This window comes from Pseudonaja textilis, chromosome 2 (genome assembly GCF_049901715.1).
Source record: "Pseudonaja textilis isolate UNSWEBS1 chromosome 2, rPseTex1.2, whole genome shotgun sequence".
Taxonomy (NCBI): Eukaryota; Metazoa; Chordata; class Lepidosauria; order Squamata; family Elapidae; genus Pseudonaja; species Pseudonaja textilis.
The window spans coordinates 205,581,326-205,607,366 of record NC_141991.1 but is presented as its reverse complement, the minus strand read 5'-3'; the positions used below and the strand labels follow the sequence as shown (position 1 = coordinate 205,607,366).

Below are 26,041 nucleotides of genomic sequence, written 5' to 3'. Positions count from 1 at the left end.
AGTTGCTGCCCTCTCCTTCCAACGAGATCTGCTGATTGCCCTTTATAGCTACAGAATGTTCTCAGGCCAGGTGCTATGCTAGACTATGGCCTTTCATTATCTTAATGATGCCCTAACTGATAGCTGCTGAGGCTACCAAAGTCTTTCTGGTTTGCCTCTTCAGCCTCTGAGTCAGAAAATTCAGAACAAACCATAACAGGAGCTGTCACCCTGAATCAGTGATAAGCCAAAGCAATCACAACATGCAAGCAACAAATAATAAAATTATACTATGGTATTTTTGTTGAGTTTACACCAAGCAGCTTGATTACAAAGAAAAAAAATAACATCTTTCAAAATATTAAACATATTAAAACTTACTTGATCTTAATAAATGGAATGCCAACATTGAAAAATTGTTCAAGGAGAAAATCTTACAGAGAAAATGTAATTGAAAGAATTGTTAAATAAATTAGCTACTCCCTGACTTTTATCTGAGGGCTACATGTTCCAGAAACATTATTTAAACATATTATGTTTTTTTTCTGTTGAGAAAGAGAAGGGATGGAACACATGTAAAAAATAGAAGAATCTTAGCAGAATATAACTTTGTACTCCAACTGTTTATGTGAGGATGTATTTTAATGTTTTATAAATCATCGCCTCACCCAAATTCTCCTCAGAGCTGCTCAGAGCATCCAGTAGTGGGAGATGCTTCAGTCTCTGCATTCATAGGCTGAGCTTGAATTGAGGAACGCTCCTCCTCCTCCACGTGACTCCTCCATAGCATTCCCCAGTTTTTGCTCAGCCTCGTGTGAGACAGTCTCTTCTGTTCTTAGCTCCTTGGCCGAAGCAGGAATTTTGAATTCTCTCAGCTCTCTCAATCAGCTCTAGATCAGCTTTCTTTCAGGTTGGATTTATTTTCTTCCCTTAGCCCTGCGCAACTGATTAGTGTTTCTAATACCTTCTGTCTGTTTTTTGGCTCTTTTTGTATCTTGATTGGCTGGCAACATTGTGTTACTTTATTGGAGGCCTTTAGTGCAGCTTGGCTCCGGGTAAATGGACGGCTATCATTAGAGTTAGGAAGCTAGGTTTCATCTGGGTGCCTGGTTGGGGTGTGTTTGAGCTGGAGGTATCCTGTGCTCTATGGAAAATGGAATTGACCTTGGGCAAAAAGGTGGGATTGGGCCGGAGGACCACCCGGTCAGCATGAAATACGCAAAGGTCCCTTCTAATGGATAAGGCGCCGATTTCCGAGATTTGATGGGCAGATGTAATAGTTACAAGGAAGACTACCTTATATGTCAGGAACTGGAGAGTTGACTCCCTTAAGGGTACGAAGGTGTGTTTAGTGAGTGAAGTAAGAACTCTGTTAAGATCCCATGTTGGGTACCGATGCACAGTTGGAGGGTATAAATTAGTGGCTCCCCCCTAATACCTCCAGCTCAAACACACCCCAACCAGGCACCCAGATGAAACCTTCCAAATTTTTGTCCCAGGCCACCCCAGGAAAGGGAAAGGCAATGGCACATGCTTGATGTGAGACAAGCTCTGCGAATCTACATCAAGCGCACAGAGCCATTCAGGAAATCAGAGGCCCTATTCCTCTCCTTTCAGCCCAAAACGCAGGGTCACAAAGTGTCTCCATCCACCAAAGGCTGTTGGATAAGAGCAGCAATAGCTAGGTCATACCAGTCACAAGCTATGCAAGTGCCCAGAGGTATAACAGCACATTTTACCAGGAGTGCGGCAACCTCGGCGGCTTGGGCCACTCAGGCACCAATAACCGAAATCTGCCAGGCGGCAACTTGGGCATCCCCGTCACCTTTTATTAGGCACTATAAAATCAATGTGTTTGCCTCAGCAGAGGCATCCTTCGGTAGACAGGTTCTACAGCGGGTTCTTAGAGATGCCGAGGAGGTTCCAGACCAGACGGATTCCCTCCCATAGGACAGGCCCAGCTTTGGTATGTCCCACTACTGGATGCTCTGAGCATCTCTGAGGAGAAGGGGTGTTGGTTCTTACCTGATACGCCCATTTTCTTTGAGCTGCAAAGAGCATCCAGCCCCACCCAAATTCTCCGTCTGGTGGGGTCTTGTTTTGGCCAATGGACCATTAGGTAGTTAGGATGGGAGCACAAATTTTTTTCCTCTCATCTTTGCAAAACTGGGGAATGCTATGGAGGAGTCACGTGGAGGAGGAGGAGCATTCCTCAATTCAAGCTCAGCCTATGAATGCAGAGACTAAAGCACCTCCCACTACTGGATGCTCTTCGCAGCTCAAAGAGAACGGGCGTATCAGGTAAGAACCAACGCCCCTTTTCTGGAGTTTGATATCACTCAACATAGGGTTCATGTCCACATACTATTAGACACTGGGGTGAAAAACAATAGGCCAGAAGCTGGTCCCAAACTTCCTTACTTTTCAATGGCAAGAACACTTGAAATATGTCAAGTTACTGTTTTAACAAATTCAAGCCTCTCAAAACATTTCAAGTTGTGTTCCATCAGAATAATGTTGACCAGATTTTTCACATAGCTAAAGTTGATGGTCAGTAAAAACATTCTTAATGAAATATGCATTTATTAATAGTTTGTATATGATTTGTCAGCATCTTTCCACAGTTTATACCACAATGAGGATTTGAGGTACATTAATATAATCCATTTTTAGGGTATTTTTTTAAATTAATTTTTTGAAAAATTTGAAGGACAATTTTTTGCATAGCACTTTTTTATTTCAAGAAATACTTGCAGATAAATAACCATGCAGTTCCTTCTCTCTCTCTCTCTCTCTCTCTCTCTCTCTCTCTCTCACACACACACACACACACACACACACACACAGAGGGGGGGGGATTTTTAATTCATATATTCCTTGTTGAATATATTCCCTAAATTAATGCATCAGATATAAAGATATAAAGTTTGGTTTTAAGTGATTATCAATTCCTCATTCACAGGATATTCTTTTTCTATACATTGAGTACTTCTGATTGCCCTCAGGCATATATTCACAAAATTGATATCACAGATTTGATTTCCTTAGCAAATCAAAATCAGTGATTTAATGTAATTCACCAACATGTTTTTATTATTGCTGTTGCAGGCAATATCAGGTTAGTCAATTCCTTTTACATATAAGCTTATTCTTCATTTCAATATCCTGCCAAGATGTCCAATAATACCTGTCATAGTCCATGTTCCCTTTGGGGATCGTTAATATATTTTACTTATATTCTCTGAACCACCACCATTATCAACAAAGAGAGAACAAATTTCAATTGGTTGCCTAACCACTCTTTGAGAAGTTCCTGACTCCTGGGTTTGTTTGTTTTTTTGCATTGATTCATGACTCTTTCATTCATGATTCGTGTCTGACAAGGTTCTGGAATATAGCTTGTAGTCTTTTGATATTGTTGCTCTTAAATATATATTCTCCCACTGAAGAATTATGGGTACTGAGGAACTCCTCTTTGGCTGATTTTATACAGAGTCTAAAAAGGTACATTTGTTTTACTTAGCCTTTCATGGGAAAGTATTTATTCTGTCATTTTTTATTTCTACTGAAGTTTTTAACATTGATTGGTTTGCTTTCATAAACAGTGTATGTATATATGTGTATCTAGTTAGTACAAGTGGAGGAAATAAGCTTATTTCTCTAGTTTTCATGGAATGTGATATAGCAGTGCTTTTCCAACCCTGTTTGAGGGCTGTTACAGTGAACACTTTGGAATTTATCCAAAAGGTGCTTTGTCAAGAGGCAACTGGACTTTCTGGTGCACCTTGACCTGGATGACTAAGAATCTCCATAGATATTTTGGAATTTACAAACTCTGAAATCTTTGAAATGTACTTTGTGTACATTGTTTCCATCCAGTTTTTTTAAAAAATGTGTTTAATGTTCTGATTTTTTCCATGATGTCTTTTTAATGAAATTGGCTAGATCCAATTTGGTTATTGTAGTATGGTGAGGCAACTATTTAAAGAAATAGAGCCTTGTGGGCTTTAGCCTGGACAGTCATGTTAATCTGTAGAGAGGAACTGATCTGCTTAGTCCATAAAGGAAAAGGCCCTTTTTATGTATAAAAAGACTACACTTGAAGAAGTTATCCTTATTTTCTGGATAACCCACAAACTGTAGGGGCCTCATATAACTTCCCTCTGGATGAATGTTAAAATGTGGTGATCAAACAGCAAACATTACTGGAAGTCTCTGATTATCTGTGTCATATAATGGAGTGTGAACAGTTACGATTTGTGCAATACATTTTGATAGCTATTGTGTACTAGTTTTAAACAATACTTTTATTCTGGCTTGCTTCAAATGTACCAGGTCTCTATAGGCAGCTATGAACTTTTGAACTTAGGGAGACTTCTGAATAAACATGATAAGGGATAAGGTAATCTCGGTCCCAGAATTTACCCCTCCACCAAAATCAATCACATTGTTGTACTCAGAGGCCCAGCTGCTAGTCTTTTGTTTCTCTTAGAAAAAAAAGTGTTTGCTTCTAATTCGTGTATGGGCTTTGAAAATGCATCTAATCCTCCCATTTAAATTTTATGTAAGATGACTGAGCCCATAATTTATCTTGTAACATTTGTTTTTCTTGGCACACTGTGTTAACAAGAAGAGGAAAAATAAAAGGGAAAAAAGAAAAGCTGGTGCTACAAGGATGCTCAGTCAATGAGAGAAAAGCCAGACTATGTAGATGACATCTAATAAAAACAACGTTATTTTACTTCATTTAGACAGAGGAAAAATGAGCAACAGAAGTTCTAGCAGGTAGAAACAATCAGTGCTCCTGAGACTATATTACAATTCCTTATCTAGCTTATTACTGTCAAAGCTGTGTCTTGATATGTCAGATTGTCACTTTGTTTGGATATGTGAATTTATAGCGTAATACTATTAATAGACCATCTTTCCAGTAAAGGGCTGTACAACCCCCCACCCCACCCCCCCACCCCCCACCATTCTCAGTTTTGTTTTTGAAATGTTTTCCATAAAGCATGAATGTAAGGAATGCAAATTTAAAATGGGAACAAATAGACTTAAGACAATGTAGTTTTTTAATATGCTAAAGGATTTTGACACAAAAGGAACAAAACAGATTCTAAAAGGTGCAGCTTAAACTTATTGTGCAGATCAAAATTTTCTTGAATGATGGCTGGAAAGATTTGGATTTTTAAATGTACCGTTTTCATTTAATTTTTTGTCAAGTAGTAGCTTTACACTAAAAGCATTTGACCTTAGAGAAGAGTAAAAGAAAGTAGATATTTCACTAATTGCCCAAATTTTGTGAAGAAAAAATATGCTCCTTGAAAAGTGGACTCCTTAATAAATTTGAATGGTTTAAATCTGAGAGATATGAATATATTTAAATAAAACAGCTTATTTTGAATAAATTGCTGTAGCAGATTAATATGTTATAAGCTTCAGTATAAAAAATTACATAGAAAATAGGAACATAAAAACATAGTCACAAGCCATCAAGACAAGGCCAGTCATAGCATTTTGTTTTTCACAGTGGTCCACCGAATATCTCTGAGGTGCTTTCAAAAAAGAGGTGGAGACATAATCATCTCTCTTAGTTCCATTGCAACTCGTATTTGGATGCATGCTGTTACCTCAATTCAGAGGTAACGTTGAGTCTACAAGAGACTAGCCCTTGATAGACCTGTCCTCCATCAATACACACAACCTTTTTTTAAAAAAACTCAGCAGGATAGCAGTTATTATCACATCTTGTAGTAAGTAATTCCACAGCTAATTATTCACTGCATAAGGAAATGCTTTTTCTCATCTAATCTAAGACTCCTTTCAATCCACTTTATTGGATGGCTCTTGGTCCTAGAATTAGAGAAAGAACCAACTAATGGATCAATATTCAGTTGATAGGAAAAAAAATGAACCCCTACAGTTAAAGAAAAAATGCTAGGGGGAAAAACTGTATATTTTAAATAAATGCAAAGATAATAAATTTATTTCAATAAAAGTTTAAAAGCAACCAACTTTCCCCAAAGGTAAAATAACATTTAAATAACAAAAATCTAAAAGTTACACCAATAGGCACATATTAGTAAAATTCAAAATCATTTCCTTGAAAATATTGACAGGTGCCATGCAACATTTTGCAACATTGTGTGGGGCAAAACATTATTTATTTTTTCTGATAATAGGAAGTTAGTATAAAATTAAAGAGTAACCTGGAAGTGAAATAACAAAGGAAAAATTAGGTTTCTTCAGCTGTCATTATAAAAGGAAAAATATAATAATATATGAAGGGCAGATTCAACTGCAGGAAAGCTGCAGGGCCAGGTTTAGCAGGCTGTAGGGACTCTATTAATCCCATGCATAGGATAGGATATCAAACCTGGCCCCAGAGAATGATCTTTGTTGGAAGTAAGTGACATAACCCAACTAACCAGTTGCCACATAGGCCTTCCTGTTCAATCTCTAGTGTATTTTGAGATCAAACTGTCATGCTTAAAAGCCTTTCTCTGATGATTTTACTGGCCTAAATATAGTCTAAAAATTGCAGAACATCTGAAGGAAGGCACATAATGAGACTTCTATAAACATTTCTTGAAAATGCTGTATGAGAATTTAAATTGGTCCAGTAGGATACAGCAAAAGGAAGTAACCTTATGGGGGAATAATGACATTTTTAAACTAGTAATTAAATATTAACAATCATGCTCTTCCAACAACCAGTTTTTAATCTCAGGGCCGATAAACATTTAGGTGCTTGAAATGCTGCTCTTATAAATTTAATTTGTCCTGTTTGTCCATGACTTATAACTTATAACCCATCTGAGAAACTATAAAGAGAGTGAACTAAAATAGTCATAGAGCTTAAAAATGTATTTTTATGCCTTTTGAATGGAAGGATTTTAGAAACAACAAAAAGCTTTTTAAGAATCTTGACCTGGGATCAGCAATCTGGTCCCTGCATAAGGACTAGAGGCCATACTACTACAATTTCCTCCTCTACCTCACATAAACCAGCATTGGGCAGGGATTTTGGTGCTCCACCTCCACCAAGTCAGCTGGTAAAGCCATCACCGTAATGGCTACCCAAGGAGTATTTACCACTCATAACAGCTTAATGAATAGTTGTTCTCTCCTCTTGCAGGTTAGATGTACTTTGGGGATTGTGGGCTCCATGACTTCAGATATTTAAAACTCACTTGCTCATTCTTCCCTCTTCATTCATTCTTGCAATGTCTGTTTTAGGTGCCAAGCATAAAGCTTTCTAATTCTATTTAGTGAACTAATTGGTGGATACTTAGCAGAATCATACCTCCCTACTTTTTTAAAAAAAATTGGGTTAATTATAGCCACCCCAATATTAAGGTCTCACCAGCATTTAATTTCAGCATTTCAGATTATTACTATCAAGCATCTTGCCTGGCTTCAGGGGAAATTGAAACTGGTAGCCAGTTGGGACAGCCTGCCTACCTGGCTGGGCAACCACAGGTTCAAGGAATAGCAATATGCATTTGTCTCTGCCACTGACACATGCAGATGCCATATGAAGCAAAAGACAATAGACAAGGGACAATTCTTTATTGTCTATCAGGCGAAGGACAATTATTCATTATAAATTGCTTGATTGAGTTCACAAACACATATAGGCAAAAAACTACTTCATAGATTTTTGAAAATTTAATCCTAAAAATCTTATTATATCTGGCTTTTTCCATCTTAAGATATTTTATATCCCCAGAGTACTTAATGGGGTGTGGAGGAAAAAATCACCACCTTCTTCTAACAAGGTCTACCGTCAGTTCATGGAGTCTTAAATATTTCCTCTCTTCCTCAAAGAATCACTTACAATATTTTTTTGCACATAAAAAGGCAAATTGTGGGGAATGATAAAAAGGTTTGGAATGATTGTTTCAAGCTTTTATTTGAACAGAGAAAGAGACTAGCCATCTCCTTTCCTAAAGATCTATCTCAGACACAACTTGGACTATTGGGAAAGTTGACAATAATGGAGTCAATTATTTGATTTGAGTTTAAGTCTCTTTGCCTTACCTACAAAATTACTATAAAGAACACAATTTTTAGAACTGTATATTAACTCTGAATATACCTAATTCAGTTCAGCTAATCCAATGCATAGATAAATATACCTAGTTCTTTATATAAAACAAACAATATTATTAAAGTTATCAATTAACTGTCATTATATTCTTATCTTTTTATTAAAAATTATTACTGCTTTTAATCTGAATTGAAAATTTCAGAATGCACAGATAATCACTGTCAAAACTCTCAGTTGATCCTTTATGATTCCTACTGTATTCTGCAAAAATTTACTCAATATTGAAAATCCCCAGAGAAAATATTGTGTGAATTTAATTTTAGTATCTAATATTAGACTATCAAAGATTTTGCCAAGAGGAATCTGTAATTATTAGACTGGTTTAAATGTTGTAATCGTGTCTTATGAACTAATAGTCCCAGTATATTTAGAAGGCAACAGTTTGGAAAAGGATAATCTTGACATTCCAGTGCAGTTTATACTATGATCATTATACTGTGATTTTGAGAAAACTATGGGATAATGTATATTTTGATTTTTATTAAATCTGAACTCTATAATTAACTGCTAAGCTATATCTATGTATTTTATTTTATGCATTTAAGCTGTAGGTACCACCTTAGAAAAAGTATTTGAATGCATAAAATAAAATACATAGATATAACTTATATTTCAGAGGAAACGAATTATGCTCAAATACAGTTATAAAAATATAGAAATATGACTTTCTTTGGTAATCCATCAAATCAACAACAAACAAGGCAACACTTCTTTTAAGGATACAATAATTACAGATAGTGACATTTATTGAAGTGAAACGTTTTTGGAGTCTAGAGGCCATAAATTATTTTTCTGCTTCTATTACTCAATGAAAAAAAAACCTAAATTTGAGTTAGAGATTAGTGGAAATAAAATTGTAATTCTTTTTCCTAGCCATATTCACAGATCTCCTGAAAAGTATTCACACATCCCCAAGGTTTATGGACCTTGCTCAGCATTATGCCCATCCCTACTTTATAGCAATATAGATGAACCTATAATGAAATGTGAATCTCAGCCTATAAGAAGAAAACTTCATTGATAAAATCCATGGGAAAAGAATAAATATTGCTTCTACCTCTTTGCTCCCTAGTCTGTACAGTTTCCAGCAGTCCCAGGCCTTCATATTTTATCACTACAAGTGGAAGAAAGATGAAAGAAAATGTAGAATAGCATACTATGGTTTAATATTCCAGGCAGCCAGCAAACCACATCCTTTTCTGTTCCCTGATCCCAATCTTTCCATTTTCTTCCTTTCTTCTTCTCAGTTATAGGGTGTGTTGTTCTGTAAATACTTGTGTGGCTGAAGTATTTTTAGAGAAGCAGGTTTCCAAACTGTTTCTCTATTCCTGTAACCTTTCATTAAAGGATACCCTTGTGAGCAGTACATAATGATAGCACCACATGTGATGATGATGAAAGGTCACTTAAGTACATTCACTTAAAAAACATTGGCTTGGTTTTGTTTTTCATTTTTGCATTCTGCGAAGAGACTGACTATGGTATGGGAAGTTCCTTGGCTCTGTATGCATTTTGAAAATTCACCAAAGGGGGCAAAAATGAATTTGATAAGAAATGTTACCAGTCTTTTTAAAGCTGAAAAGCGATAAAGATCAGAAAAATTTTGGACAGACCTACTGAATGGAAAACATGGACTCCTGCATTAGCACACTGGAGATTGTTGTCTGTTCTATTTTAATTGCATCCAGCGTGATTGGAAATCCATTGCTGATTTACTTCACAAAGAGATGCATCCATGATAAATCACGAATCCCATTAATACTTATAGTCAACTTTGCGCTTGTCCATCTTCTATATAACCTGGTGGTGAATGTCTTGAAGATTGTTTATGCATCTGGCATCACGTTGGATTCAAACAGGTGCAAACTTCTCGGGTTCTTCACGAACTTTACTACTTCTCTTGCCATATGGTTCACATTATACATTGTTGTGTTCTACAGTTTTAAATTGTGTCGTGTGGTGCATCCTCCAGCTGAAGCTACAACTACAGAGTGTTGCAAGTGTCACTTGTTTATAGTTGGTATACTTTGGATTGCTGCATTTGCATTTTGTTGCCCTTTTTCACTTTACACCGGAAAAAATGATGAACAATATATGAAAAATGAATCAACGGGCAGTTTCATCTATACCAAATGTAAGACTGAATATAAAAATTATCAAGTGGAGTTTTTCTATGGAAAACTATTTCTAGTGGCTATTGAACTTCTTCCACTTCTAACTATGCTGCTTGTTGGATTCCGAATAACACAACTCCTTTGCGAATATAAGAAAGCAGGATGTGGAGGCATATGGGTTGGGCGTGATGCTAGTGAAACTGAGGTTCTCAGAGCATGTAAATTTCTTCTGTTATTAATATCAGTTATTATTTCACTTTGGATTTCTAATTTTATCCTCATTAGGTGCCTGAAGGATTTTAAATTTAAATACTTTGCGCCACCTGTCCTGACAATTCTATCTTCAGGATATTCAGCTGTCAGCCCTTATTTCCTCATGTTGATTAACTACAGAGTAATAATAAAAGTGAAGTGTTTCTGTTGTAAGGCTGACAAAAAAACAGTTTCTTTATCAACTGTATCTTCTTCCGTAGAAGTTTCTCCATATGCCTAGCAACCATAATTTGTTTTTGTTTTTTAAGTATCTTTAAGTGTACAGGAAAGATGATGTGAGAAGGGAAACAAGGATTTGTTTGTATCTACTGATTATCATCTTCCCCTGTTCTCCCATGGCTTCTGAAAAGTACAATGAGAAGAATCTTTATACGGGCAAATTATTGACTCTAGCAGCAATGTTTATTTTTATGTATTTAAAAATACATATTGTTTTTCTCTTTTTAATAAAATACAAAACTGCTTACAATATTTATTACAAGGCAGTAATTATATTTTTAAAAAACAGTGGAGAAGAACAAAAGACAAAACACTCATAATCTTACTGCTGTAGAAACATTCAAGAATATGGGTATATTAACATGTCAAAAGATTGAAAGTCTGGGAAGAGACCACAGATTTCCAGAATCTGAGCTCTGTTTTTGAAACTGTTAGACTTAATATACCAGCACTTTGAATTGAACCTAGAAAAAGACTGGGGGATGAAGCTGATTTAAGGCATTTGGATAGCAGCCGCAATTAACCAAAGACTGCACTTTGTGTAAGCTATTGTTTTAGACTAGTTTTCTTGCAACCCCTCAAAACATTGAATCACAGTAGTGTTGAGTTACCAGGAGGAAATGACTAAATGTAGGTGCAGACTCAGCTGAAAAACTGTCACTATGTCAGAAACAGTTGATACGTAGAACCACAACTGCATAGTTGCTGCACTATAGAAAGGAAGAGCTGGCCAGTCCTTGGCCCTCTCATTCAAGAATACCTATATTCTTGAATAGTTATGATTTTACAGAGGGTTTATTTCAGAAAAAGAATGAAGAAGCTATATGTGGACCCCTTCAACTAACTACTAAATGAGGAAGGTGAAATAATTAATGAAATGTAAAGTAGGTACTGTCAGCTCATTGCTGGTTAATAATTAGCACAGCTCAATAATATCACTTTGGGCATGTGCTAATTGATGGAAGTTGCAAATACAACTGTGTAACATTTTTGCAACTAAATTATCACCTGGTATCTGGCATTTAATTCAGACTTAGAGATGCACTTTCTTGCTTTCCATGGTATTTACATTTGCCAGGCAGCTTGTTGCTACTGGATAACTTGTACATTGTATTTGTTCCAAAACTGAGCTGATCATGTCCGTTATTTTTTCGTATCTGAAATAAGGCACACTTCTTGTATAAAATCGTGAGTTCTGGCTAAAGTATTTGGTTTCATACATCCTTAAAAACTAATATGACCTTTTCTGAAATCCTAAATGAATTCCGGTCTGTCTATCAGTCTGCTGTCTGTTTACTTACATACCTACCAACCATTAGAAAATGCCTTTATTGGAATCAAACAAAAGGTCACAAGAAATATATGTGTGTTTTCAGTTATCAAAAAATTATCAACTGTTATAGTATTTTGACCATTTCTCATAACTTGTATAATAAGATTATTTATTTGTTATGAGCTGGTACTAATCTCTTCTAGGCTTTTTCTAGGGTAGGAGAGAAACTATTTTAGCAATTTTTAATACTATAAAGTACAAAAGAATCTTCTCAAAAAGCTGCAAAAGTGTTTGCAGAGGTAAATATTGTAGATAGCAGTGTTGTTTGTACAAAACAATTAAATATTTAAAATTTCATTTTTTAATTTTCAAATTCAAAATATATTTTTAAATCACAAATGTAGATAAAAATTAAAAATAATTAAAAATCGTAATGGACTAAAGTTTGCTTTTCAAATAAGTTTTCACTAAATCATACATTATAGAAGTATCTTTCTAATTTTGGTGACACTTCATCATACATATCTGAGGCTAACTCTAGGTATTCAATAAATCTTTATAATGATCTTGCATGGGTATAACTATTGTGTTTGTCATAAGAAACACAGGTTTTCACAAAAAAATACCACTAGTTTGGAGACTGTTTTGAAAGAATTGATGTCCTGTGTTCAGAATGTATATGAGTACTCATTCTGGACATTTATATATAAGTTACTCCAAGAGAAATCACCACAATTATGAACTATGCATTACATTGTAAATTATTTGTGCATGTATAAAAAAAATCACAGAGGTTCAAACTCTCTCTGCCACATCCTCTGTGATATCAACTTTCATCTACTCTCTGCAGCCCAGAGAATGGTATCCAAAATGTTGCCCATTCCCTGGAAGTATGACCAGTTTAAGCTATATTAATCAATCTTACATGTTGCTGGTTTTAATTTTTGTTTTTCATTGGTTGTTTTTAGTCCATTTTATATTGATCAGGTTGGCTTTGGGTTGTCATTTTCATCATGCTTTGCCATTGTATCCACACTAAATCAAGTTTTGCTTACGTCATGTGTTAAAATTTCGATACTTTACTATTTTGGTCAGTTATAAAATACTTTGAAAAGTTGGTTTTATATGTGTCTTATAAATAAACAAATGCATAGATAAGAAATAAACATTTTTTTATTAAAAAAAAAACTCAGTTTGCTTATTTATATCAGTTTGGTGGTAGAGGGTTTCTGAGGATTCAAGTACTTTTGATCTTATCTGAAAAAGTGCCCTGAAATTGGGATTAGTCATCTGAACATAAAACATGTACTGTTATTACTGAAATGTAGCTTTGATTCTTCAATTGATTCTTCTTCCACATCTTTACCTGATATGGTTCATGATACGAATGCTATGAGATTAAAATTGCCTACATCTTTTATTTTTCTTGCATTATAATTGAGTAAAAATAAATGGAAATTAAAAACATGATTGGGATTTACATTGGTTCTTCTCTATATGTACCCATGATTGTTTAACCTTTGAACATACTGTCTGTTGCCTAGCAGCTGGTCCATGATGTCTAAACCAAAACCAGCATTAACTTGTGAGTGTCCCAAAACATTTTCTACATTACAGTAATTTTAAATTAATAGTATACTGTCCCAATTTTCTCTAAGCTGTTGAATAATTCTTTAATTGATTCCTATCATCTCTGGATGGAAACCTTGTACATATAGACAGACAACAGAAATACTGTAACATATGATGTGAAGAGAATGCCCATTTGCCTAATCCCTGCAATTGTTTTTACTTTTGAAAAAAGGATCAACATTACAGGGATTATACATTCATTCTTTATCTTGATTCAGTTCATCTGCAATGCTAAACTTTGGTTTAGTGTCAAATATGCCACCCTCACCCTTCTCTTTCCAACAAGTCCACAAGGAAAAGATTAGAAGCTTAATGATGCTTTAGTGTTATGTCTGAATTCAGTCATCTGGGTTGCATTCATATGTCTATATCAGACTTTTTTGTCAATTTACTTCTGCCTTTACAGGCTCAGAAAAGTTGGTTTTATAGCTAGCTTAACTGATCCAATTAAATCTTAATTGTTCAGCCTGAAACAAAGGGCTTGCCAGCAAATTGAGTTCAAGCCTATAGAACCTAAGCAGACTTGCCAATACTGAAAAGCTGTAAATGCTGAAATTCCATTTTCACTCACTTGATTTAAAACCAGAGAAATACAGCAGCATCTGGGAAGACTGTATAATAATCATGGTTTCTGCTCCTTCCATTTCCAGAATGGAAAGGAGCTTAGATCAAAACGTGCTAACAATATGCATATTAAGAGGAAAATGTCTTTTCCTAAGGTTGGTAAGGGGGGGAAATCCATCATGTTGGCACAATAGGGATTTTAAGGGAAAATAGAACAATTAGATAAAGTCTTCTAAAGAAGATTGTTCTATATTTTTTTTAAATGGAAGACTGTTCAAACTAATAAAGGAGAATGTTTGTAGTTCAGAATTGAAACAAGGAGTCATTGGTGCCCTCTGAGCTTGATTGTTTTCTTGCAGATGTTTTATTACCCAAACTAGATAACATCATCAGTGAGAGCGAAGGGTCAATCTCCAAGCTTGTGAGTTGGTTTCCAAACATTTCATTAACAGGCTGGGTAACATCTTCAACAGAGTTTAGGGGGTGTCAGTGTTCTGGTTATAAAGGCTTCAGATGTGAGTGTGTCAAGTGAAGGTCTTGTGATGGGTCAGTTATCACAAGAGCCTCTGTTGACACAACCACACCTGAAGCCCTTATAAACAGAAAACCATTAACACTGACATCCCCTAAACTCTGCTAAAAATGTTACCTAGCCTGGTAACAAAACATTCGGAAACCAACCCACAAGCTCGGAGAACACATTTTCACCCTCATCCTATACCCAAGCTATAGATATTTGCCACTATTGCAAACATCATCAGTGCTAGGTTACCCTAGTTTGGTTAATGAAATGTCTGCAATAAAACAATCAAGAGAGCACCAAGGACCCCTCACTGTTCAAACTAAACATTAACCAAGTCACATGTCAGGCTTTTGCATATATGAATCTTGTAGGTTAAGGGATATTCTTTAAAACAAAGTCTTACACAGTGCAGATAATATATGTACTGTACTGTTGGATGGGAATGCATCCATCAGTAGGAAACATTCTTTAATTCTCTAGCCCTTTAATCCTTTTTATTTGCACAGTATCAAAAATAAGTGACAAATCTTCTCTTAGAACAGGGTTGTCAAACTCATGGCCCATGGGCCAGGTGCATCAAACGCTGGCCACGCCCATGCCCAGTTTAGCAAAGGGAAAAAAGTCGTGATATGTCATGTGACACCACCATGATGATGCAAGTTTGATACCCCTGACATAGAACATAGGAAAAGTTGTGCTGATCAGGTGAAGACTCTTCTAATCTAGCCTTCTTTGTCATGTGGAAACCACAGAGAAGCATTCAGGAAGCTCACAAACAATGCCTCCTTCATTATTTCTACCTAAGAAGTGACATTCAAAATTAGCAAACAGCCACTGAGACCAGTTGCAACTGGTAGCCCAGTCTTCCCTGAATTTGGTCACTTCAAAATTCTAAAGTAGGAGTCATTGTCATCATTACACAATGTAAAAAGTTTGTTCATAAGGAAATATTTCTTTGTACCAATTTTAAATCTTTCCATGTATAATTGAATAGATGGACCCAAGTTCTCACAGATAAAAACACATACCTGTCCACACTTTCTACATCTTACATGATTTTACGCTTGATGTAAAGTCTCTATCTACCTTGGTTCCACAATAAGCCCTAATTTCTCAGTATTTTTTTTACTGGGGAATAGCTTTAGCTTCTGAATCATTTTCCTTGTCCTGTTTTGCAAATTTTTCAGCTCTCCCATTTCTTTTTCCCAATGTGGTGATTAGAACCCTGCACCATGCACAATCTTGCAACAATTTTAGGGGATTCCTATTTTGCACATTTTGCTTCTAAATATAGAATTCACCTAGCTAATGCTTTATTAATTTAAAATGTTTATATACTTTCTCTTAAAATATTTTGAATCAGTTTACAATTTTTTTAAATATAGCAATTAAACAGATTCTCCACCATTGACCCAGGAGCCACACTTTAATTGAACTAGTTGCCATGTTTCCATTTTTCCTGACCAGTTACTGCTATTTGAGTTCAGTTACTAAATAAGTAAAGTTTTGTTGTGCCTATAGACTTTTTAAGCTGGGAACTATTAAGGCAGTTTTCAATGTTACAAAATTCTTTCTCTTAAGCTTAAAGTGGACCTCTTGGTGTTGTAGATGATAAGGTTTCCACCTCCTTCCCTAATAATGTTTTATGTCCTCATTAGCTACATAGTATTGCTTAGAAGTCTTAACCTCAGAATTCTTTCCAACTAAGTAGCAATTATATAGAAGAACACATGAGGGGTTTGTTTGTTTCATATTTATTTCATGTCCTATTTTATTGTATAGTCTGATTTTCTGAGCCAGTAAGAAGTTTTAATAGAATAACAGAATAGAATAACAGAGTTGGAAGGGACCTTGAAGGTCTTCTAGTTCAACCCACTACTCAGGCCGTAGACCCTATACTATTCTGGACAAATAGCTCTCCAATCTCTTCTTGAAAACCTCCAGTGATTGGGCACCCACAACTTCTGAATGGAACTTCTGAACTTCTGTTCCATTGGTTTATTTTTCTCATTGTCAGGAAACTTCTCCTTAATTGTAGGTTGCTTTGCTCCTTGATTAGTTTTCATCCATTGCTTCTTGTCATGCTTTTAGGTCAGTGGTAGAATACTACCAGTTTGGCCCAGTTTGGCCAAACCAATAGCTCCAAGGATCATCTGTGAGCGAACTGGTTCACTCCAATGATTAGCTGCTGGACCCTCTTACCCGCCCTGGCTCTATATAGACCTTCATTTCCTACTTTGCAACTTCAGCGCAGCACAGTCGATTGCCGCGCATTGGTGTTTTACACACAGGGCTTGCAGCAGAAGGTGAGTTGCAAAGTGTGCATTTGGCACACTTTGCTTGTGTACAAAGTGTGTGTTTGGCATGCGCACGTGAAGCGCGCGCTCACACTGAACCAGTAGGAAAAAGTTTTGAAACCCACCCTGCTTCAGGTCCTTTAGAAAATAGGTTCACCCCTCTTCTTTGTAGCAGCCCCTTAAATATTGGAACACTGCTTTCATGTCACCCCAGTTCTTCTTTTCATTAAATTAGACATACCCAATTTCTGCAACCGTTCTTCATATATTTTAGTCTCTAGTCATTTAATCACCTTTGTTGCTCTTTTCTGTATTCTTTCTAGAATCTCAACATCTTTTTTATATCATGGTGACCAAAACTGGATGCAGTATCCCAAGTGTCTTACCAAGGCATTATAAAATGGTACTAACATTTCACATGATCTTGTTTCTATCCCTATGTTAATGCAACTCTGTTGGCTTTTTTGGCAGCAGCAACAACATAGTACTGGCTCATATTTAAGCGATTGTCCACTAGTAATCCAAGATATTTGTATTAGGACTCATATTTGTATTGTGATCATTTTATATAAATAAATACATAAAATGAGAATTGTGCTTTCTACATTTCAAATAAAACTATTATTAATACATAGAGCAATGGAGATTAGAAAAAGATACTCTGGGCATGACCTATTCAGTCAAAATTAACCATTTTTCAACCCCACTAACTTCATTGGAAAAGATCTATGCTTAGTGGAATTAAAATAAATGGGAATTAAAAGTGCTTAACTTTGCTGAATTGTGGCTGTTGTAATCAAGAAAAGCATGTTCGAACAGATTAAAAGCTATTATTATTTAAGACTAAGCTTGAAGAAGATCATTATATTCTACTTGGTATGCAAATACTGATCCTTCAATATATCGTTAATATATAAAAATGACATCTAAGTTGGTACTGGCTGCATTTCCCCTGTGAAATTAATATTTATTTCCTCTCTGGGATCTGATTATGTTCTTTGTGTTACTTGGTTTACTTTAAACTATACATTTGTTTGGTCTGTAAAGCTCTTTGGTATTTATAAATCAAATATCATTTTCCCTGGGTTGGAATATAAAATGATATTGTGTGTTATGAATAGCCAGATTAATTTGTTGTCACAGCATATGAGTTACTTTAACATTAATTCCTTACAACTGATAATAAACAACATGGCTTGCAAAGACTACCAGCCTATTTTATCTATTCCTGAAATCTTGGGCAGAAATCACAGTTGAGAAAGAACTATAAAAGCTATCAAGAATAATTCATGGCCTGCAAGCTAGTCAGCAAGAGGCAGTTCACAATTCTACTGGGACTTGAGAATAAAATTTCTGAATGCTTCCCGCATTTAACATAGAGCAACCTTCAGAAAGCACCATTTCCTGAATGAATGAATGTATACATACACTCAGGCATGGTGGTTTTGTTTATAAAATCTTAGCACCCCTGCAGCTAGTAAAAGTCCTATTGCAGCCATGATTCCCACCCAGTTGAGTGTTTCTGCCGGAAATAAGGCATATAAAATATATAGTACAACCTTCTTAATTGTTAACTGATTCATTACTCCGAGCTTTCCTCAAATGCTCAATACTCCTCAATGGTGCTTTTTTTCTTCAAAAGACAACTGGATTGTTTCTTTCTTGAAAGAAAACATTCTGGTTCTCATCCAAGAAGTTTTTGAATTGTTCTTGGATGAACAATTGAACATGAACAGTTCACAAACTGATGAAGCTTCTGGGGTGAGAAGCACAATATTTTCTTCTTCTTCCCCAAGGAAAAAACAGTCCAGTGGACTTTTGTAGAAAAAAGCACCTTTGTGACAACTATGACCTTGATGACTGAAATTCTCCACAGACTTTTGCTCAATACCCCTGGTCCTAAAATTTGAAAGGATCTTCTTAAATCTACACTGAAACTCAGCTGTTCCAAATAATAAAGTACTTTATTGATATTAAATAATAAAATTTAGAGATCTCACTAAAAATGGAAATTACAAAGCTAAAACCACTATTTTCACTTAGTTTTGAGATTGTTCCTTTTTTAATAATTTAAAAATGTAATTCAGTTCATATCTCCAATCTCTAATTTATCTGAGATATGTTTTCTTTTAAAAAGGGAGATGGCTGAAACTCTAAGGAGCTCTTCTCCAGCTGGTGCTGGTAACTACATTTCCCCAGGGATACTTGTACATATAGACCATTTTCATGAGCCTAGCAGAATTTTCAAAATATGGATAAACCTCTATTGAAAATGTATTGCGAATATTTACCAAGCATCCTGATCAGTGTACATTTTTTTTGCAAACAGAGCAATTGATATTTCATCTATCATATCTACTTTTAACTGCATTGCTTTAATTTTATCTTTATCTTTTTCTCTTTTGAAACAGAGCTTCAGTATTCAGCTAATCCAATGAAAATGTGCAGAGCAGAATAATGGAAGCTCCTGAGTACTTAGATTTGGATGAAATAGATTTTAGTGATGATATTTCTGTAAGTATGAGATTTTTCTGTTTATTTCTGTGCAATTGTTTTTCCTTTAAATACAGGACTGAATGATCCAGCTATTTCATAAATAATAACAAATATAGTGTTGGAAAAGGTTCAGTATCTTTAACGATTTGATCTTTTGGATAAAAAAATAAGCTGTTACTCTACCCAGCGGTCACTTAGAACATCATGTCCACTGCATCTTTCAGTGCAGGAATCCAAATTGAAGTATCAATAAACATCTGTCAGGTTGCCACACCTCTTAAGGAAATATGGTGACATGGATATAAATTTATATTTCATGATTTTTAATTAAAACATTTTAGATCTTGCAGCCTGTTCCACATTTCCAGGAGATGAGACTTGCATCAAGCCAGCTGTCCTTGTAATGAGTAATTTCCCTCATTGTTCAATGTAAGAAGAGTAACCCACAACCCTCCCTATGTTAATAGACAATAATTCTTATCAACCATGTCTTGCTGATGGAATTGATGTTGAGCAACTTCTATAAAGTCACAGGTTAACACCATTAAATTTAGATGGTTTAATAATGTGCTATGATACTTATTCTTGAGCTTTTCAAAATCAGTCAGAACTTTGCTGGAAGAGCTAATGTTACAACTAGCAAGAACTGCTGCAGTTCAACAAGTATAACTCATGAACCATATAATTAAGAAGACATTTTCAGCTTTAGCAGAAGAAAGAAACAAATTGTAATACCTGCTGCTGCTTCTTAATTGTTAATAATTCATAGATCAGATGGAGTTGTTATGTGCAGAAGCCCGTTGAGCCTGGCAACTGGCTCAGAGGGTTCTGAGGCAATTGTCTAATATATGATTGTCTCTTTTTCTTCTCTTAATCCATCAGAGTTACTCTTCTTCAAGGATAGCCTGAAATTCTGTGCTGATTTGTTATATCAGAACAGAATACATATGATGAAGCACAGCTGAAGCCATGAGCCATGACATGTCAAGATTCTGTAACTCTCTTAAGCTATGCTATAGTTTAGTTAAGGCAAAAGAAGATTCAGTTGTAGTATCGATGTGCTGGACCAAAACACACAATCCAATACTTAATTATCTACTTCAAATATGATTAAAAATTTCAATTAGCCTAGACAGTGCTCTATTGATTCACTTGAGTAAAGTATAGAGTTATTATCTTAGTTTAGAGTACCAGCAAATTCTGAGAAGATATCAGCAATAAACAGATTAAAATGTGAAAGAATCCAAGCACTTTTCAAAAATTTCCAGTTTTAAGAATGCTTTTATTAACCATAATTATGGGTGGCATGTTATGCCCTAGTGGTGAAACTGCCTAAGTTACTATATCTGGCTATTCACTGTTAGGAAAGAAAATAAACTGAATAGAGTAGTTACGTGACAATCCTGTTGGAGGGTTTTTTATAATTGTAATTTCAAGATGTGGAAATATAGAACTGTATCCTGAATAAACAACTTATATATTCTGTGGTTTCATTTCCTTATTCCAACCCCCTCCAGGAACATCCAAAGTTTGTAATTCTGAGAGCTCAGTGTTTCACTTTAATAGGAATTAAGAATCCATTTAGCCTGTAGTACATTTAGCAAACCTAAATTCAGTAATCAATTCTTATTCCATTATTAAAATGCTATCATTCCAAGGCACACACTTTGCAAAATCTTACAGAACTAATGATGCATCTTATTTCGATGTCCATAATGAGATTGTGACTACAGATTATTTTATGTTATGAATACCAGTAACAATTTTAAATAAAATAAATGTTAAATCCTCAGTAAGTCAGGGTATTAGACATATTTGTTCAGAATTTCTATTTTTATTCTGGCTTTTATGTGCCATTGTTCTTTTGTTTAATTTTCATTTGCTTGAATGTAGAACAAATTCTGAACAATTTTTCTTTCTTTGTGTCGATGTTTAATTAAGGCAAGGACTGCAAATTTATTACAGTGATCCAGTGCTCATAGTATAATGTATTCATTCAGAATAATTGACAGTTTATCATTGTAGGATAAAGGAACATATCTCAGAACCTATGGAAGCGTAAAACAAAGCAACCTTTTCTTCCTATAGCATCTCATTAACGAATGTTACTGTCAGTTCTAGAAATAGGTAATACAAATTCTCCAGTCTCATAATGAGTGCTGTAAAACACCATGGACTACATGCAATTAAATAAGGCAGTCTTGTGCCTTCCCAAGAATGCCAGTGAGGGTGGGGTCATGGTTTTCTCCTTGTTAGTTCTTTGATTAGAGTATTTCAGGATAATAACCTTAACAAGGAACTACCAAGAAGAAACCCACATCCCCACCAACACTAGCAGGACAAACTACTATGTTTAAACAGGATGCAAACACCAAATTCACCAGAACTAATTATGTACCTACCTTACCAATAGAGGCCCTTGGCCTCCTAACACTTCACCTGTTTAACTCAAATATGAGAGTGACATGAAGTAGAAGAATCATGCTGGCTCAGACATTGTCCAGATTAATAAAGCCCATGTCAGATATTGGGGAACTAGGAAAGTCTGACAACAATTGGGCTACTGGAATAAAGCATACATGGATGAGCAAGAGAACCTGGAATTGATTGAATTATACTACAACAGTAATCCTAATGAGAAGCGATATATGAAAGATATGAAGGAACTATGGATGGACAGAAGATTTGCATCCACACTAAATAAGAAACAGCTAGTTACCCAATGATTCAAAATTGTGAAGGAGATGGTTTCACAACTTGAGAAGGACTAATTAAAGCCAACTTTAAATCCCTGACTCAAGAATATCTGAAAAGACACCTGAATATGCAGCCAACATTGAAGCTGGAACATCATTGACACCCTCCTCCATTGCAAACCACAGCAGCTGATATGGGGCTTAAGATGATGGACAGATGACCTACAGTCAACCCTAAAGACTAGTTACCAAGGGCCATGGAGAGGTACCATCAGATAATATACCAAAAGGTGCCAAGAGAGCCCTCACAGCAGTCCCTACTACCACCATAACTGAAATCATTGCACTGGTGTAATCCTGGAGATGTTTGACTACACAGTCAAGAAGAACATAGGCTCACAGCACTGGCTACCAGGCTAAGAAGATACACTAAAGAAACAGAGGCCAAGAAATAAATGTCCTGTTGTCCAAAGAACCATCCAACAGCAGAGCAACAACATAGTAGCAGCAGAGCTACCATAATTGGAACTCAACAGGACTGGAAGAATATATAGGAGAAAAAGAAAACACATAACACCAGTGCAATGCAAAGTGGCTGCAGGATCTGAGAATGAACTACAACAACCTCCCAGAACAGGAACCAGTTACAGTAGCAAACATCCAATGACGACTAAGTACAGATAGTCCTCAACTTATGACCACAATGGAGCCCCAAATTTATGTTGCTAAGTGAGACATTTGTTAAGTGAGCTTTCCCCATTTTATGACCTTTCCTGCCACAGTTTTTAAGTCAATCACTGCAGTTGTTAAATTAATAACATGGTTGTTAAGTGAATCTGGCTTCTTCATTGACTTTGATTGTTGGAAAGTTGCAAAAGGGGATTGCATGCAACTGTCATAAATATGAGTCAGTGGCCAAGCATCTGATTTTTTTTCAAATGACCATGAGGATGCTGCAATGGTCATAAGTGTGAAAAATGGTTGTGAGTCACTTTTTTCAGGATTGTTGTAATTCTGAACAGTCACTAAATGAATTGTTGTAAATCAAGGACTAACTGTACATAAAGAGCTGGACATCACCTGGCCCAGGAATGATTCACACTTAGTAGCTAAAGAAACTAACAGCACTGCATTAATGTTTAGCAGTACAGATGAATCATCTACTAGCAACTAGCTCCTGCCCAGTCTGGCTACCACAAGGAAGAACAGTTTTGATCATTAAAGGCTCTCACAAGGAAACAGTTCCATCCATCTTCCAGCCAATAACCTGCCTTCCCATAATATGGAAAGTTCTGTCAGTTAGATAACCAGAAGAGTGGATATGGATATAAGCTCAAGAGTTGAATTACCATCAGCCACCTCCTCTACATGGATGATATAAACTTATATGCTAAGAGTGAATGAGACATCGAATTTCTGACCCAGTTAAGACAGATCTACTGTGGGATGTCATTTGGCCTGGAGAAGTGTGGCTGGATGATAGTCAAGAGAGAGTAAGCAATCAAGACTGATGAGGTGGAATTACAAATGGGCCACATAGAAGACATACAGACCATATTCAAGTTTGTATCCCACGATGAAGAGACAAGCAAGACAGCAACATCTTAGATGGTGTTTGAGTGTACCATCAAATGATAAGAAAAGCCCTGAAGAGCCAGCTCAATGGGAAGAATAAGATCAATGCCATCAAAATGTATTCCCTGCCAGTCACCAGATACCCTGCCGGTATAGTGAGTTGGCCAAAGGAGGACACCAAAGGTTTGGTGAGTTCAAAGCCACTGTTCTGGATGAAATCAGAGAATTCAGGAATATATAAATCAGGTGACATTCAAAGAACAGCAGCTAACAACAGACACCTGAGGCAGCAGCAGACATGAAAGGAAGAGTAAACAGACAATGCCAAGGCAAGTCAAGGCTCTGCATGGCATATACTATTGACAGATAGCTGAGGTGGCAGACATTGGGAACTCCTACCAGTAGCTGGAAGGGACTGGGTTAAAAGATAGCATAGAGGGACATCATAGCAGCAGAAGGACAGGCTGTAAGAACCGGATTCATAGAAACGAAGATCTATCACCCTAGACAGGACCAAAGATGCAGATTGTGCAAGGAGACCTCAGAGACAACCCAACATATAATAGCAGGGTATAAGATGCAGGCAGGAAAATCATAAACTGCACGGTACAACCAGGTAGCTGGCATTGTGTACAAGAACATGTGCACAATATATGGGTTAGACCTGCCCCCATTTCAGATGGGAGATTCCACACAATATAATGGAGAATATCAAGATTTCTGGATCCAGATGGACAGATAGGTACTGGCCAGTCAACCAGACATTGAGGTGGTAGATAAAGACCAGAAGACAGTGGTAGTGATAGATGTAGCAGTGCCAAGTAGCAGCAACATCAGGAAGAAGAAGTATGAGAAGCTGCAGAAGTACCAGGGCTGAAGGAAGAACTTGAGAGGATGTGGAGACTAAAGACCAAAATAATCCCAGTAGATTATTTAGGACTGTGACTCCTAAACTGGGAGAGTGGCTCCAACATATCTCAGAAACATCAGAGCTCTCTCTCCAGAAGAGCGTAATGCTAGAAACAACTAAGAGCCTGTGATGAACTATCAGACTCCCAGGCCTCTCAGATTGAAAAAGATACATACTGCCCATAAAGGCTTTTAAAATATATTTGTGTGTTTGTTTCCTGGAGCACACTGGTGCTGTTCTGGTATTGTTTCTGCTAAATTGAATTCTGTGCTTAGAAGAAACTGGATGTTAACGAAACAGTCTAGCCAAAGGTATGTTCAGTAGAAGCAAAGCATACATCTTATTCTTCTATAGAAAACGATGACTAAAAATCCACCATTTCTGTATAATTTATTTTAAAATTGCTCCACAATAACATAAGTCTTTAAGTAAGTTAAAAAGAAAATTATAATAGCCATACAGCATTTGCTAGGATAATAAATATCTTCCTTCATAATGTGTGGGTCCATTTAAATACTGTTTCTCAATTATAAGATTAAACAAATACGGCAAAACAATATTTAAAACTGACTTGCAAGATAGTTTGATAGCCATTTCCAATGAAATCGGATAGAAGCTAAGGAATGGAAGAAAATGAAAAGTTGCTAGTCACCTAGGAAAGAAGTGAGCAATGTTGCTTCTTGGTTGCTTTTTAGATTTTCTAATTTGAAATTCTGTCACTCTATTTACAGAAATGGCTGATATTTTACATGTTCATATGAGGTGGAGGGTGGAGAGGGGAGATTCAAGATCTGAACAGAAAAAAATCTATTAATGCAATCAACCACACACTATTAAAATTGCAATCAAATTTTATAACATGTTTAATAGATCTTTTGCAGATAATTGTACACATTTTAATGCAGTTAAAATGAAATGGATTGCTTTTCCACAAGAAGGAAAACAATATACAGAAAAACGTTTTGGGCTAACAAAGTGCACTACAATGGAATACTGTATATAAATTATGTGCAACATTACCTGCATTCAACAAATCTAAAGTTTCTATAAGGACATGATGTTCTTTTCTTTTGTAAACTATCAGTAATCAGTTCATTTAAGCAAATATTTCACATATTCTTCAGTTATTAAAGTCCACAAATGGAAACTTCTTTAATCCATTTCAAAAGGCTATGCTATTTTGAAGCTACACTTTAACCCAGTTTCAAATTCTGGTTTCTGATCTCTTCATGAATGTAAAGGGGGAAATGCCTTTTCCACATTTAATGGTGCCCGAAGGCTTTCTTCTCTGAACAGGAAAAATAACTTTCTATAGAAATAGCTCTCTCTAATATAATATTTTAATCCTATGTGAACTCTGTTATAATTATATGTTTT

The 26,041-nt window shown here is 35.9% G+C and overlaps 2 protein-coding genes across 4 annotated transcripts in view; both read left to right on the top strand.

The window, feature by feature from the left end:
• Positions 1–26,041, top strand: part of SNCAIP (synuclein alpha interacting protein) — a 109,239-nt gene that overhangs the window by 35,798 nt on the left and 47,400 nt on the right. For all 3 annotated transcript variants that reach the window (XM_087926912.1, XM_087926913.1, XM_026714643.2), the window contains exon 2: positions 19,399–19,501. In XM_087926912.1, the coding sequence (XP_087783038.1) occupies positions 19,445–19,501 (57 nt within the window). In that variant the 5' untranslated portion in view covers positions 19,399–19,444. The remainder of the gene's footprint in view (positions 1–19,398; positions 19,502–26,041) is intronic.
• LOC148127338 (uncharacterized) lies at positions 9,563–11,111 on the top strand. Its single transcript, XM_087926911.1, has one exon. It carries the CDS (start codon positions 9,713–9,715, stop codon positions 10,697–10,699), a length of 987 nt encoding a protein of 328 aa, XP_087783037.1. The 5' UTR covers positions 9,563–9,712; the 3' UTR covers positions 10,700–11,111.